At 34.3% G+C, this 16137-nt stretch overlaps 1 protein-coding gene across 1 annotated transcript; it reads right to left on the reverse strand.

Annotated features, from left to right (window-relative positions):
• Positions 1 to 568: 568 nt before the first annotated feature.
• LOC110009414 (uncharacterized) lies at positions 569 to 2339 on the reverse strand. Its single transcript, XM_089725707.1, has one exon. It carries the CDS (start codon positions 2265 to 2267, stop codon positions 753 to 755), a length of 1515 nt encoding a protein of 504 aa, XP_089581833.1. The 5' UTR covers positions 2268 to 2339; the 3' UTR covers positions 569 to 752.
• Between the last annotated feature and the right edge of the window lie 13798 nt (positions 2340 to 16137).

Below are 16137 nucleotides of genomic sequence, written 5' to 3' on the forward strand. Positions count from 1 at the left end.
TTATATAGAGTTTACGTACGTAGAACTCTTTGTTATGTCCCTACAGTTGCTTATACATTATTTTTCCTACTTATCTCCTAGAATATATTTGATTCAACCCCTTGCATTTTCTGTTCCACTTTTCTGGATTGGAAGGGTTCCTCTCTTTTCTGATTGTATTCTCAACTTTACATATCTTTTGTATTATGTATTTTGTAGAATTGCCAAAAAAAAAAAAGTCTTTTTCTCTAATCAATATTTATAATTTTGATTTGTTAACTTTATTCAATTGCAATTTTCACCCTCTAATAGTAATTTGTTTAGTTTACCTGCTGTTTTTATTTTTTGCACATATTTTTTCTTTCTACTGTTTTTTAAAGATCTAGGAATGATAAATAAATAAGTCTATTTAGCTTGCTAATTGTGTGATAAATTACAACTTGCAAGTCCATGTATGACCTAAACGTTCCATAAGAACATTATAATTACAAATTGGAAGTTTCTCTGCAATCAAATTACAATTCTTGTAGTGAGTAGTTAATTAAGCTTAGCTACTATATGAATAGAACAAAAAAAAAAAAAGAAAAAAGAAAAAGAAAAATACAATGTTATTAAATCATTTCACTTTTAAATGACAAATAATATAAAAATGAATGATTTTAATCTGCTGCAGGAATACAAGCCAGACCCAAAACCCACAAATAAGTAAATAGCTGTGTTAATAATTAGTAGCAATCTCTGGTTAACTGACATATACCAAACCCTGATAATAATTAATTATGCAACTTAAAGGTTTTCCATTTCCTTAAATCAAATTTCCTCTGCTTCATCTCGATGAATTCAGCAGCTTTCCCATCAATACTCTCTTCTTTAACACTAGGCATGCACTTCACATGATTGGGTAAATTTTTGTTTTGATCACATTTATGCTTTTCCAACTCATATCGGGGATACGACGGCGCAGAGATGAGGAAATCACCATTCTCAGGCTTCCTAATTATGAAAGAATACGGCTGCATATGGTCAAAATATGCAGCTGCTGTTTCCTCCAACGGCTGTGCAGTAACACTAGGCATGCACTTCACATGAATGGGTGAATTTTTGTTTTGATCAGTAAAATATTTAATTTTACCCGCATGAATAAAATCTTGTTCTTCACACCAATATAATAGTTGGCTCGATTCTATTCTTTCACGGCAGATATCACAATTATACTTTTCCAACTCATCTTGATGATACGACGACGCAGAGACAAGGGAATAATCATTCCCACGCATCCTAATGGTGCTTGGTAATATGCACTTGACATGAACGTCATAGTTGCAGTCATAACATTTGTAGCTAACTGAGCTGCCCAGTTTATCACATATACAGCATTTATATTGATAATTATACTGGAAGGGCATGATTATGAAATTAAGAAAGTGTTGATGTCTTTGATGATGAAGAATAGTCGGCAAAAATCCATGTTTAACGTTGGTTTGGAAGAGACAATCATAACAATCTTCTGAAAATTCTTCACAGTTATTACATTTATATGTCTTTTGGAAGTCATATTGCTTTGGCTTCATTTCCCTTAACCAACGAGGACAATTCTTTACATCTGGGGATGACTCTGCACATGATTTATGAAAGGTGAACTCATTGCACTCTGCACATTCATAAGAGAGACCAGAAACAAGTTTTGAGCAACTTCTGCATAGGATTTTGTTCGTTCTTGGCTCTTTAGATAAAACTAATTCATGCAAATGGTCATTTATAGGTTGTCTGGTAAGTTTGTTGTGGCTCTTTGCATTGTCTCTCATACCATCTAGTAAATTATACATTTTGGTGACAACTTCATTCACATTAAATGACTCTTTTTCGATGCTTACCTTCAAGATATGACCACTGTCATAATAATCTTGATGATTATTGCTTTCGCCTTGAATAATGATCAAGCGCGCCTTCCCAGAATGCTCCAGTTCTATCAATTTATTGAGACGGACATCATTGAACAGCAACATGTTGATGATAACATTGAACTTCAAGCTGAGTTGGGTTAAGGCAATTTGAGAAATAATCTCAAAAGGTAAATTGTCTGAAAGCTCATTAGAAGTTTGAGTTATGGTTGAACTTGAGGGGGTTGGAATGGATATTTTTTCGAGGGTTTGGGTGATATCATTTTCATTAATAAGAGGACATCGTAGGAACTCTGCTAATTCATGTGATATTTTCCTGCTGCCTATAGTTCCTGGATGATCTTTTATTGCTACTATGAATGGTACCTCTAGCTGTAGTTCTTCCATTCTTTTTGCACTTTTATTTTTCTCTCTCGATTATCTAGGAAAGTATAATTTACCCTATTGAAAGAATTTGAAAATGGTAAATGTAGCTGTGCACTAAAACCTTATATAATTTCTCCAATTTGTAGGACCCACAAGTGGAACCTACGTTCATGGAATCGACAAAAAGACTTGCTTAAGAAAATAAGTAGCATGTCTTAATAACGCAAAGGTAAAGCATCTTGTACCTGCCTGTAAAACCAAGGCAAAATTTGAGCGCGCTTTTGCTTGTTTTTTTTGATTTCGTGCGAAAGACGGAGAGGTAAAGGATCCAAATTAGCTAGGGTTTGATGAATTATTCGTTTTTGAAAAATACTTATTTACATCAGTTCCATTTATGCACCAAACTAATGAAAATAAGAGTTTTTTAAAAAATTATTTTATTTTATCCTTTTTCCGGAATGTTAAACAAGTGAATTCCATCTCATTTAAGAGAACTTATATTTTTTTTATTCTAAGTTCAAAATTAAAATGTACAAGACAAGTTATCCATTGGATATATAAAAAGAAAGAATTCCCAATTTTAATTAGTCACAAGAAAAGTAAAGTATAATAATACATATATTTTTAAGATAAATATATGTCCTTAGAAAAATTGTAGATTATTAAATTAAAGTTTATGTTAAACTATTGTGAAAAGGCTTATATTATATTTATACAAATTTTTAACCTGAATTATTAATTTTATATATATATATATAGTGAAAAAAAAGAATATTAATAAGAAAACAAAGTTTTCCCATTAGCTAGAATTGAAAATCCATACATAAAAGAGAAGCACAGGAGGATCGTATTTATATCCTCTCTTGACTCTTGGTTGGTTCATTCATATATTCTTACATATATCTAATAGAAATTAAAGAAGCAAACACATTTAATTCATAAGTGCATGGCAGGGCAGCCACCAGAAACTAAAATACTTTTATTTTAAGAGGGAGCTTGCTTGTTTAATTTCCATCTCACAAGCTGTTTCTAGTTAATAGAGTAGCCAAGTCTAACAGCATAATTTACCAGATCATCCAGCTCAGTCAAGTCAACTTGTCCATCTCCATTGGCATCAGCATACCTAATTCCTCGGTTGGCTCTGAAGCCCGGAAAGAAAGCATCAAGATATTAAAATATCACCGATTAATTTAGAAAAGTCACAATCTAAATTGGGCTGCCATAATGGACCGAGACTTGGGAAGCCTGCAGCCCAAAGTTGGAGGTTCAAGCCCACATTCCAGAATACTTCACAATTCTCCATAAATGAGATGTAATGAAAATATCTTACCTAACTCTAGAATGTTCCTTGTAATCTAGACCGTCCATTTTTGTAAACAAATCTTAGCCGTACATTGAGAAGGTGGAAATGCCTATAAATACCACCCCTCCTCTCATTTGTAACCAAGCAAGCACCAAGCAAAAATCAAGTAAGTAATCATTTCCTTAAGCTTTGTGAATGTTTGCTTTTTATTAGTACAATTTTATTTGGTGTTTTATGTTAGTATTATTTTGGCTGCCTTTCCCTTTATTATTTTTGGTGTTATAAATTATTAATCAATCTTGGAGTTTATCACTGAGCTGATATCCAACAAGTGGTATCAGAGCCTTAATCCCAACAAGTGGTATCAGAACTTGGTTGTGGTGGTAGTTGTTGTAGCCGTGATACTTTGTGGTGTTCATTTACAAGTGTAGAGTATCATTACTCTGCTGGAATTAATAGTTAGGGACTATTGTTGAAGCAAGATTCACAAGCAAGGATTGTGATCTTGATTGGTCAAGAACCGTTGTGCATTGGTTAATGTCAGGAACACCAGTACCTTATGGCGGATTTTTCTGGAGTTGCTAATAGTATCGAGAAGCTAAATAGCAACAATTACGGGAACTGGAGTACCCGTATGAGATATTATCTCATAGGTCAAGACTTATGGGATATCGTCGGAGGAGATAATACTACACCACCAGTTGGGGATGCGAAAGCTCTGAAAGAGTGGGAGACAAAATGCGGGAAGGAGATGTATGTGCTAACAGTTGCAGTAGAAGATGAGCAGATGCAACGGATCAAGTCAGCTAAAACACCAAAGGAAGCATGAGACATTCTCAAGTCTACTTTCGCTTAGAAGAACGAAGCAAAATTGCAACGGCTCGAAAATGAGTTGTTCTTAATCTCGCAACAGAACCTCACTATAAGTCAATACTTTTCTAAAGTAAAATCTTTATGTGAGGAGATTTTGAAATTAGATCCAGACAACGAGATCAACGAGACAAGGATGAAGAGGATCATTATCCATGGTCTAAGACCTGAATTTAAGGGTCTTGTGACTGCTACTCGTGGTAGGGCTACACAACCAACCTTAGACGAGTTAGAAAATATCTTATCCAATGAAGAGACTTTGGACGAAAAAATGTCTAAAGTAGCTTTGAAGGATGATGAGAAAGCTCTCTTTCTAAAAAGAGGGAATTTCGAAACGTTATGAGAGTAGATGGTGGATAAGAAAGGAGCAATCAACAAGGATGGAGAAAGCAAAAGTGGAGACCATCACAGCAAGGGAGAGCAAGGCCAGGACAAAGGAAAGACGACTGGCAAGAAAGTGATCGTTGCTACAAGTGCAACAAAAGAGGACATTTCGCCCGAGAATGTCAAAGCAGATAAGTAGAAGGAAACACAGCATCAACCCAGAACGAGCAACAAAGTGAAGAGGAATGAGATATTCACAATTTCTTTGTTCAGGAGGAAGAAAATTCGCCACAGAAGCTAGTAGAGATGATGATGAAAGGACCCGAGCAGGAGTCGTCATTAATATTTGTAAGTGATAGAATCAACTATAATGATGATTGGATAGTTGATTCTAGAAGTTCTAATCACATGACAGGAAACAAGGAGAAATTATCGGATGTATCCGATTATGATGGAAGTCGTGTTGTAGTCACAACAAATAACATGAGATTGCCAATAGCTCATATTGGAAAGACAACCATTGTTTCTCCCTCCAGTAAGGAGAAAATGGAGTTACAGATGGTTTACTATGTGCCAAAGATGAAGAAAAACTTACTCTCTGTATCACAAATAGCAAGTGCAGGTAATTATGTGGTGTTCGGTCCTGATAATGTGAAGGTTTATCGTAACCTTAAATTAATCGGAGATCCAGTCATAGAAGGACGGCGAGTAGAATCAATCTACGTCATGTCAGCACAAGAAGCCTATATTGACAGAACAAGGAAGAACGAGACAGCTGACTTGTGGCACGCTCGTCTGGGACATGTTAGTTATCACAAGCTTAAGGTGATGATGAATCAGTCCATGCTTAAAGGTCTTCCTCAGTTCGAATGCCGAGAAGATACTATATGTGCTGGATGCCAATATGGAAAGGCTCACCAACTTCCCTTTGAAGAGTCCAAACATAGAGCCAAGGTGCCATTGGAGTTCATACATTCAGATGTTCTTGGACGGATCAAGCAGCCTACAAATAGTAATATGAGGTACATGATTACTTTCATCGACAACTACTCGAGATATGTTTGGGTAAGATTCATGGTAGAGAAGTCGAAAGCTTTTGAAAAATTCAAAGCTTTCAAGAAGAAAGTTGAAAAAGAAGTTGAGAATAAAATTAGATGTCTTCGCACCGACAATGGCGGAGAATACACGTCTGACGAATTCACTAAATATTGCCAAGAGCAAGGCATTCGAAGGCAATTCACATGTCCAAGAACACTACAGCAGAATGGAGTTACTGAAAGAAAGAATCGACACCTGGTGGAGATTTGTAGGAGTTTGCTAGATTTTGGGCAGAGTGCATGAAGACAGTTGTGTATGTCACCAACAGACTACCTCAAGCAAGACTGGAGTTTACATCCCCATTCTAGAAACTGTGGAACATTAAACCAACTGTACGTCATTTTCGCATTTTTGGATGCGTGTGTTATGTCTTCGTTCTGGATGAACTTCGAAGCAAGTTTGACAAAAAGACACTTCGCTGCATATTCATTGGTTATGATGAGTAAAGAAAAGGCTGGAGATGTTGTGATCCTATAACTAATAAGTGCCATATTTCACGAAATGTGGTCTTTGATGAGGTATCATCTTGGTGGTCATCTCAAGCAACCCTGCTACTAGACTCAAAAGAAATTCAAGAAAAAGTTGAAAAGAAGATAGGAGGGGAGAGTTCATCCCAGAGAAAGGTCAAGCAGAGCCATCCAGAGTTCAAGAGAAATCGAAGAACCCATGGAAGATAGGTGCATACGAATAAGAGCAGCCAAGTCAAGAAGAATAAGATCCAGATTATCCTCTACTTCGGCGATCGGGTCGAGAAAGAAGGCCTAATCCAAAATATGCAAATGTTGCTATAGCAGAGATAAAGGAGCCAACAACTTATGAAGAAGCATCAAAGAAGATGGAGTGGAGTACTGCAATGGAAGAAGAAATTGCTGCTTTGGAGGAAAATCAAACATGGGAATTATTAAAACCAAAAGATGTGAAACCTATCTCTTGCAAATGGGTCTACAAAATCAAAACTCGCCCGGATGGATCAATTGAGCGATACAAAGCAAGACTGGTTGCTCATGGATTTTCTCAACAGTATGGCTTGGACTATGATGAGACATTTAGTCCAGTTGCCAAGATCACTACAGTGCGTGTATTACTAGCTTTAGCAACTAGTAAGTCATGGCCTTTGTGGCAGATGGATGTGAAGAATGCATTCTTACATGGTGAAGTTGATCGTGAAATCTACATGGAGCAACCACCAGGGTTTAGAAGTCGTGAAAATCCTAACTATGTGTGCAAGCTAAGGAAAGCTCTCTATGGTCTAAAACAAGCACCGAGGGCTTGGTATGGCAAGATTGCAGAGTTCCTTGTCAAGAATGGATATGATATGACACTAGCAGACTCCAGTTTATTTGTGAAAGATCGGGAAGGAAGACTAGCTATAGTGCTAGTATATATTGATGATTTAATAATCACTGGCGACAACATCGAAGAGATTCAACTCATCCGAGAGAATTTGGCTACTCGTTTCAAGATAAAAGAGCTAGAAAAGCTCAGGCATTTCCTTGGATTGGAGATAGAAGAAAACAAGGAAGGTTTGTGATAGGTGTTAATTCTATAGTGTTTTAATATAGTTTTTATTTGAATTTTAGTAAGTTTTGATTGCTTTAATTTGATTTTAAATCACTTTTAGTATAATTATGTTCAAAAGCTTCCTTAATCTTTAATCCGCTTGATCTAAGAGAAAATTGCAAAAATTTGGCGCAGAAAAGAACTTTATAATACAAGGCACTTGGCCTCTAGCACGCCCAGGCCGTGCTAAAAAGCACAACCGTGCTAGAAGCCAAGGAAACCAAAGGAGAGACAGAAGAGAGCACGGCCAGGGTGTGCCAAAAGGCACGGCCGTGCTACAATGGGACCAGGGCGTGTCAAGCATAGCATGCCCATGACAATTCTAGGCAAACATCCAGAGAGAAGCACGCCCTTCCCGTGCTAAGTGGCACGCCCGTGCCTCAGTGCTTCACTAGCCCGTGCTACCTAGCACGCCCCGTGCTTCACTGGCCAGACTTCCAGACTAAAGCACACCCAGCCCGTGCCAGGAAACACGCCCGTGCTGCACAGGCGGAACCAGCGAGAATTTAATGCGCAAATCAAGCTTTTTCTCACACGGGCCGACCTCAGGGAGTTTCCTAAACACACTAAACAAGACCTGGACCTATTCTTGGGGAAAAAGGAGTCCTAATCAAGAAGAAATCAAGAACCTAAACAGTCATGATCTCCTATAAAGGATTTTGCACTAAATAAGGATTCTATTTCCTAAAAGGAGTCAAACTAGCCTTCAAGAACTCTATATAAAGAGAGGAACTTCTCCTAACAAAGTATCTCGTTTTTTTTAGGCAATTTCTTTACATAATTCTTTCTCTCTCTCAAAGATTTCAAGCATCAAACAATTGTGCCAAGATTCAAGGAAGCCATCAACATAGTTGTGATACAGTTTTTATTCTAAACTCTTCATCTTGTTTCTTTCTTTTATTATTGTCTTTAAATATGATGAATGTTCCAAGCATCAAACAATTGTGCCAAGATTCAAGGAAGCCATCAACATAGTTGTGATACAGTTTTTATTCTAAACTCTTCATCTTGTTTCTTTCTTTTATTATTGTCTTTAAATATGATGAATGTTCCAAGCATGATTGAGTTTAATTTAATTACTATGTCCAGCTAAACTCTTGTACTAGGGATTTGATGTAACTTAATTTAATTCCAGTTTATAATATTAGATTTGTTTTTCCTTGTTCTCGTTATAAATTATTATTGTGCTTAATGCTTCCAGGCAGAAAATTTCCCCTGGATTGAGTTATTTCAATAACTATATTCGGGAGAAGGGTTATTGATATGAAAAAGATAATAATTTACTTGAGAATAATAACTTGATGCGGAAGCTATATGGTTTGACTCAAGGGAGGTTTTCATAAGTTAATAAATTGTTAAGTTGTGGACTCACAAAACAACCATAAAACCTAATGATCTGATTTATGTTTAATTTCACTATTAAAAGTTAAGTAATTAAGCTGGATTAGAATAGCTAACAATAAATCGGGAGAGCTTGTTAGCAGCTTTAGGGTTGTTTCTCCTACTTGAACAATTAAAGTTGATTAATGAACTAATAAAATAAACTGGATAGAATTAAGTGAAATCAAATTCCCTAGTAACTAAATCCCCTGATTTCTTTTCACTTGAATTTTGTGTTTGATCTCTTCTATTTTTGCTTTAAATATTATTTACCTTACAGCGAATCTCCTTTATCGTCGTCTAAATAATAATAGGTTAACATAATTTTGGTAATTGATAAACAATCCATGTGGATACGATACTTTCTTCTCTATACTACTTGTTGCGATTTCGTACACTTGCGAAAAACGTTGTCAGTTTGTACCTCGGACAACAGAAGTATGCAAGAGATCTACTGAAGAGGTTTGGAATGATGGAATGCAAGCCAATATCTACTCCAATGGATGCCAATGTCAAGTTGTGTGCTCATGAAGGAAATGATCTCGAAGATGCTACTATGTATAGACAACTAGTGGGAAGCTTAATCTATTTCACTATGACGCGGCCGGACATTTCCTTTACAGTTGGAGTAGTTAGCCGATTTGTGCAGAAGCCTAAGAAACCTCACTTGGAAGCAGTTCGAAGAATATTGAGATATGTCAAAAGTACATCGATTATGGGATCTTTTACAAGAGATGTGAAATTATCAAGTTGGAAGGATATTGCAATGCTGATTATGTAGGAGATCAAGACACTCGGCGCTCGACAACAGGCTATGCATTTAGTCTTGGTTCAGGAGTAATCTCTTGGTGTAGCAAGAGACAACCTACAGTGTCACTTTCCATAACAGAAGCTGAGTATCAGGCAGCAGCAACATCAGCTCAAGAAAGCGTTTGGTTATCACAGCTTATGAACGATCTGCATCAACCCATCGACTATCCAATTCCGTTAAATTGTGATAATCGTTCGGCTATACAAATGGCTGAGAATCCGGTGTTTCATGTGAGAACAAAACACGTGGAGGTTCACTATCACTTTATCAGAGAGAAGGTTCTACAAGGAGAGATTAAAATGAAATATATCAAGACAGAGGATCAACCAGCCGATATCTTTACAAAGAGTTTAAACGCAAACAAATATGAAGATTTTCGCCAACAGTTGGGAATGATGAAGAAAGAGAAATTAATCGTTGAGGGAGGGTATTAAAATATCACCGATTAATTTAGAAAAGTCACAACCTAAATTGGGCTGCCATAATGGACCAAGACTTGGGAAGCCTCCAGCCCAAAGTTGAAGGTCTAAGCCCACATTCTAGAATACTCCACAATTCTCCATAAATGAGATGTAATGAAAATATTTTACCTAACTCTAAAAAGTTCTTTGTAATCTAGACTGTCCATTTTTGTAAATAAATCTTAGCCGTACATTGAGGAGGTAGAAATGTCGATAAATACCACCCCTCCTCTCATTTATAACCAAGCAAGCACCAAGCAAAAACCAAGTAAGTAATCATTTCCTTAAACTTTGTGAACGTTTGCTTCTTATTAATACAATTTTATTTGGTGTTTTGTGTTTGTATTATTTTGGTTGTCTTTCCCGTTATTATTTTTAGTGTTATAAATTATTAATCAATCTTAGAGTCTATCACTGAGCTGATATCCAACACAAGATACTCAAATGCTTTCTTTATCTCTTCTTTGCTAAGAACACTGTCGCGATTCACATCGAATTGCATGAAGATCCTCTTCAGCTCATTTTCAGTTAAAATTTTAGGAACACCTTTAGTTTTATGATAATGATGATTAATGATCACACGAGGAATGGTGTTCTTCTAAAACAGGTGTATAAGAAACAAGATCCTTTTCGGTATAATATGGTTTTATGACGATGAGGGGTTTATATAGTTAGGCCTGCATTATTATATTCCAATTATCTTCTTCAAAAAGTATTGTCTTGCATGTGAAGGATCGGACCAGAACCAAAATCTGAAATCTGTATAGTCATGGAAGAACCTTTTGGACTGGAATATATGGTGTCTTTTGAGTTTCACGTGCGCTTGCTACTTTATATTCTACTCTAGTTATAGTTAGGATTCGATTTGTTTAATTGAAAATCATCTACTAATTTGATTTTGAATTTCATGTTATTTTGAATTTCATCTAATCAAATATACACGCACACCGAACCTTACATATGGCACTTGCATGTCTACAGATTTGGCATCTTCTCTTCTTTCTTTTGCTTTCTTGTCTTGTATATATATATATATATATATATATATATTGTTCAAAATCAACACCTCAGTAAACAGTACAATTAGTACTCCATGAGTTTGGTTGAAACTTCAAAACTTCAATTCAATTTTATTTGATTAATTCTCATTTGAAAAGGATATAATCGGAAGAGTTCAATTATTAAAATTCAATGATAAAATGAGTAAGGTAAAATCCAACATAACACCGCAGTTGAAATCACTGTCAATTTATTAACCATATCTTGGTTTGGTATTTGAGATTCTAACAACTATGTTTTCTATTTTCATCTTTGAAAATTAAAATCATTAATTATTTTATGTTTTTTTTTCGAAAGAAGCAAAAGCTTATAATTAATTTATGTTGATGATTTTCTTCTTTACATTAATTGATTTTTTTTAAAATTTTTTATTGCTAGTTTGAATGTTTAACTAAAAGACAATTTTGATTCACTGAACTGAATCGGCAGTTCAAGACATTCAACAATTGAAACTAAAAACAGCTTAAAATCGATTAGTTCCAATTTTAGCATTTTCCAACCGATTTTATTTTCCTTAAATGGGCTAGCCTCTATGAATCTATGAATTTCCATTTTTAATTGACTTAATGCATAAATTTGTCTTTGAAATTTACACCATTTACCATATATATGATTTGACAATACATTTATCTTTGAATTCTCCTCCTTTAGTTCTTAAAAAAAAAAAAAATGCAAGTGTTATGTAAATAATAATGAAAGGAGAATGTATTACTTATTATTCAAACATTCTCTAATTTTAATTAATATATCGATAAAATTACAAGGATTGCACAATCTCACTTCATTATACCCTAAAAAACAAAAAGAAAAAAAGAAAATCACATTACACGGTCGCCATACAAGGGAAATTATCATAGAACTCAGATTAATATCCTAGTTTGGTGATTTAATTTCTACTTAACCCTTAACAGTGTAACCAAGTGAATTAGCATACTTGACGAGATCATCCAATTCGTCGGAATCAATTTTTCCATTCCCATTCGCATCAGCACGGTAGATCCCGAGTAATGCTCTAAAAGTAGGAAACATTGCACCCAGGTATTTGAATGCATTCTTTAGCTCTTTTCTGCTTAGAACATTGTTCTTGTCTGCAGTAAATTGCAAGAAAATTTCCCTTATCCGCTCTTCACTCAAGGTTTGGCCGCTGGGCATCCTTTCCCTTGATTTTCTAGTATGACTAAGATATTTCTGGGCTCTGAATGTGAATTTAGAAGCAGTTTAGGGTTTATATAGAAGATAATTGTTGTATACTGACACCTTATATTATCCACATTACTCTGAGTTATCTTCAGGAGATATATGTTGATTCTTTCTTGTAACTTTTTTTTTAAAAAAAATCTTCATATTATGTGAAACATGCAGCGGCAAAGTCCAATCAATTTTCTCTCTTTGGTTGGCATATTATATATGAGGTTTAAACCCATAATCTTTTGAGATATATATATATTATTACTGTGTTATTATTCTAATAATATCCAGAACATTTGTAGGTTGTAAGCAATTCACGTACAAACTTTTTATTATGGTTGGTTATATATATTACAAAAGAACAATATTTGATAGTTTGAACACCCACAGACACAAAAGTATTATTACTGCTAGAAAGAAAATTACAGCGAAAAAAAAAAGAACTACGGCAATTAGTGAAACAGAGGCCTAAGATCCTCTTATATATAAAAAAGTTTTAGTATAATTCAGTTATTATGGAACGATATACTGAGTAGCAGTAAACATGAAGCATGAAATAGTAGTCTAGATATTTAATAAGCATCTCTTTATCATTGAGATAAAGAGACTTAAATATGCAACAAGGGATTCGTTTTTATCTTTACTTAACAGGCATCTTTATCTCCAGATAGTACCAAAGAAACAGTTCCTTTCTGCTTTGACTGATTCTTATTCTTTTGTCATCAAAGGACTTAAGATTCCTTTTGCATGTATTTCCTTCACAAAATGGTTTGCTTTTTTCATCATCCAATTCATACCAAGCAGTTGTACGAATATTTGGTTCTCCCTTTAATTAGGAGGAATCGTTTAAACCACAGAGAATAACATGATAATTAGGCATTAAACCATCAAGAAACATCAGATGCCTTACGTAATAATCATGATGCAGGATTTAGAGATAATGCTAGTTTACAGACAATTATTTGTAGTTAAATCATGTCTAATCGTCTGTTCATTTTTATTTTCTCCGTCATTTAAGTTTTTTGCATAATAATTAAAAAGTCATCAATTCACTAATCAGATATAGTTTGATAATTAGTCTTTTCATTAATATGAAGAATCTCGATTAAGTTCTCACCAATTTAATGAGACAAGGAGAAAGCTATATCTATTATGTAGCCAACAATAATTACTCTAGTGAATATAAAAGTGTAATCTAATTAAATCACTTAAACAAAAACAAATTAGCCTAAATTTGACTAAACTACCATTTATCTCATTTAAATGCTCTGATGAGAAAAATTTATCTAGACTGAGTTCATGACTTCTTGCTTATTAATAATTATCTCTCCATTTAATTATCTACCACTAAAAGTAAAAGAGATAAAAGGGATGTGATAAAATAAATTTTAGAAAATTATAGAACATAACTATTGTAGTTAATAGAAATAAGAGTAAAATTAAAAAAAAATTAATTTTATTAAAATTGCTGATAATTTTAGACAAAACAAGTTCTAAACAGTGACAGATGATTTTTAAATTAAGAAGACATAGGTTTAAACAATAGTCACACAATTAACCAAAAAAAAAGTCTCATTAATGATTGTTTTTCCAGATTTTGTTTAATTAACCTCTATTTCTCATGAAAAAAAAGTAAATGACTTAAGTACTGGTTCATAGAAGTAATAAATGTCACGAAGCAGAGGGTTATCTTTATCTATCCGCTCTTTATTGGATACATATACGACAGCAAATAAAGCTTTAACGACACATTTATTTTATTTTCCAGAGCTTTAACGACATCGTATTGAACTGGAAAAACCTTTCACTTAAAGGAGTAGCCTTGTCGTCTAGCATATTTAACGACATCGTTAAGTTCATTCAAGTCGATGAGTCCATCTCTGTTGGCATCGGCGTACCTCATAACACGGGTGGCTCTAAAACCAGGGAGCTTTGAACCCAGTTGACGAAAGGCTTTCTCTAGATCATCCATGTCGAGAAGATTGTCATGATTGGAATCGCAGCTGATGATAATTTCTCGTATCTGTTGTTCGGTTAGAGGCACGGCTTTACTATTCATACATTTATTATCTTGAACCAAATGGGTAGCCATAAACGGAGCTTAAAGCTATTGCAATATGAGTTTGTTGGAGTGGAAGCTTGCGCTTATATAGGCCTCTCTTTATTGGTCCTTGCACCCTTTATATTATTCCCAACTTTATACTATCTTTAAAAAAAAAAACCGAATAGATTCTGTCTTATACATGCACAATGAATGGATGTTTTTTCACAGTGTTATCAAAGGAGAAAAAGAAAAGCTAAATTTTTTTTTCTAAAATTAGATTTCGGGAAAATTTAAACTTACAACCTTACACCCAAAAGTAACTCCAATATTAATTAACAGCAAGTTGAAAAGTTGCTAATTATTATTAAGCAACACCTTACATGGATATTACTAATTACATCAATTCAAATAAGCTTTTTGTGACTTCTTGAATTGGTATCCTTGCTTGCTAGCGTATTTGACGACTTGATCCAACTCATCGGAGTCGATTTGTCCATTTTTATTGGAATCAGCACAAGCCATGGCCTTCTGGGCTCTAAACCAAGGGAACCTCGAACCAAGTTCATCAAAAGCTTTGATTAGCTCTTCCTCGCTGATAATATTATCATGATTGATGTCACATCTCTTAATAATTTCCTTTATAAGCTCTTCACTTAAAATAGGCTGAGGAACGTTTCCTTTATAAGCAATATAAGGTTGACGAGGCATACTCTCAGAACCCAAATAACTTGCTACTAGTTCTTGGCTAATAGCAACAATGGCTCCCTTGCTTTCTGATTTTTCAATTCAGGAAATGTGGGTTTATATAGAGTTTACGTACGTAGAACTCTTTGTTATGTCCCTACAGTTGCTTATACATTATTATTCCTACTTATCTCCTAGAATATATTTGATTCAACCCCTTGCATTTTCTGTTCTACTTTTCTGGATTGGAAGGGTTCCTCTCTTTTCCGATTGTATTCTCAACTTTATATATTCTGATATCTTTTTTATGATGTATTTTGTAGAATTACCAAAAAAAATTGTCTTTTTCTTATAATTTTGATTTGTTAACTGTATTCAATTGCACTTTTCACCCTCTAATAGTAATTTGTGTAGTTTACCTGCTGTTTTTATTTTTTGCACATATTTTTCTTTCTACTGTTTTTCAAAGATCTAGGAATGATAAATAAATAACTCTATTTAGCTTGCTAATTGTGTGATAAATTACAACTTGTAAGTCCATGTATGACCTACACGGTTCATAAGAACATTACAATTACAAATTGGAAGTTTCTCTGCAATCAAATTACAATACTTGTAGGGAGTAGTTAATTAAGCTTAGCTACTATATGAAAAGAACAAAAAAAAAAAAAAAAAAAAAAAAAAAAGAAAAACACAATATTATTAAATCATTTTACTTCAAATGTGACAAATAATATAAAAATGAATGATTTTAACCTGCTGCAGGAATACAAACCAGACCAAACCCACAAATAAGTAAATAGCTGTGTTAACAATCAGTAGCAATCTCTGGTTAACTGACATATACCAAACCCTGATAATAATTAATTAATGCAACTTAAAGGTTTTCCATTTCGATAACTCAAAATTCTTATGCTCCATCTTGATGAATTCAATAGCTTCCCGATCAATACTCTCTTCTTCAATAACACTAGGCATGCACTTCACATGAATGGGTAAATTTTTGTTTTGATCAGTAAAATATTTAATTTTACCCGCATGAATAAAATCTTGTTCTTCACACCAATATAATAGTTGGCTCGCTTCTATTTTTTCATGGCAGATATCAC

This window comes from Jatropha curcas, chromosome 9, assembly GCF_041381405.1.
Source record: "Jatropha curcas cultivar XTBG-Jc1 chromosome 9, XTBG_Jcur_1.0, whole genome shotgun sequence".
Classification (NCBI taxonomy): Eukaryota; Viridiplantae; Streptophyta; class Magnoliopsida; order Malpighiales; family Euphorbiaceae; genus Jatropha; species Jatropha curcas.

Excerpts from the sequence above, each read along its gene's own strand:
- LOC110009414 (XM_089725707.1), bottom strand. The coding sequence starts at position 2,267 with ATGGAAGAACTACAGCTAGAGGTACCATTCATAGTAGCAATAAAAGAT.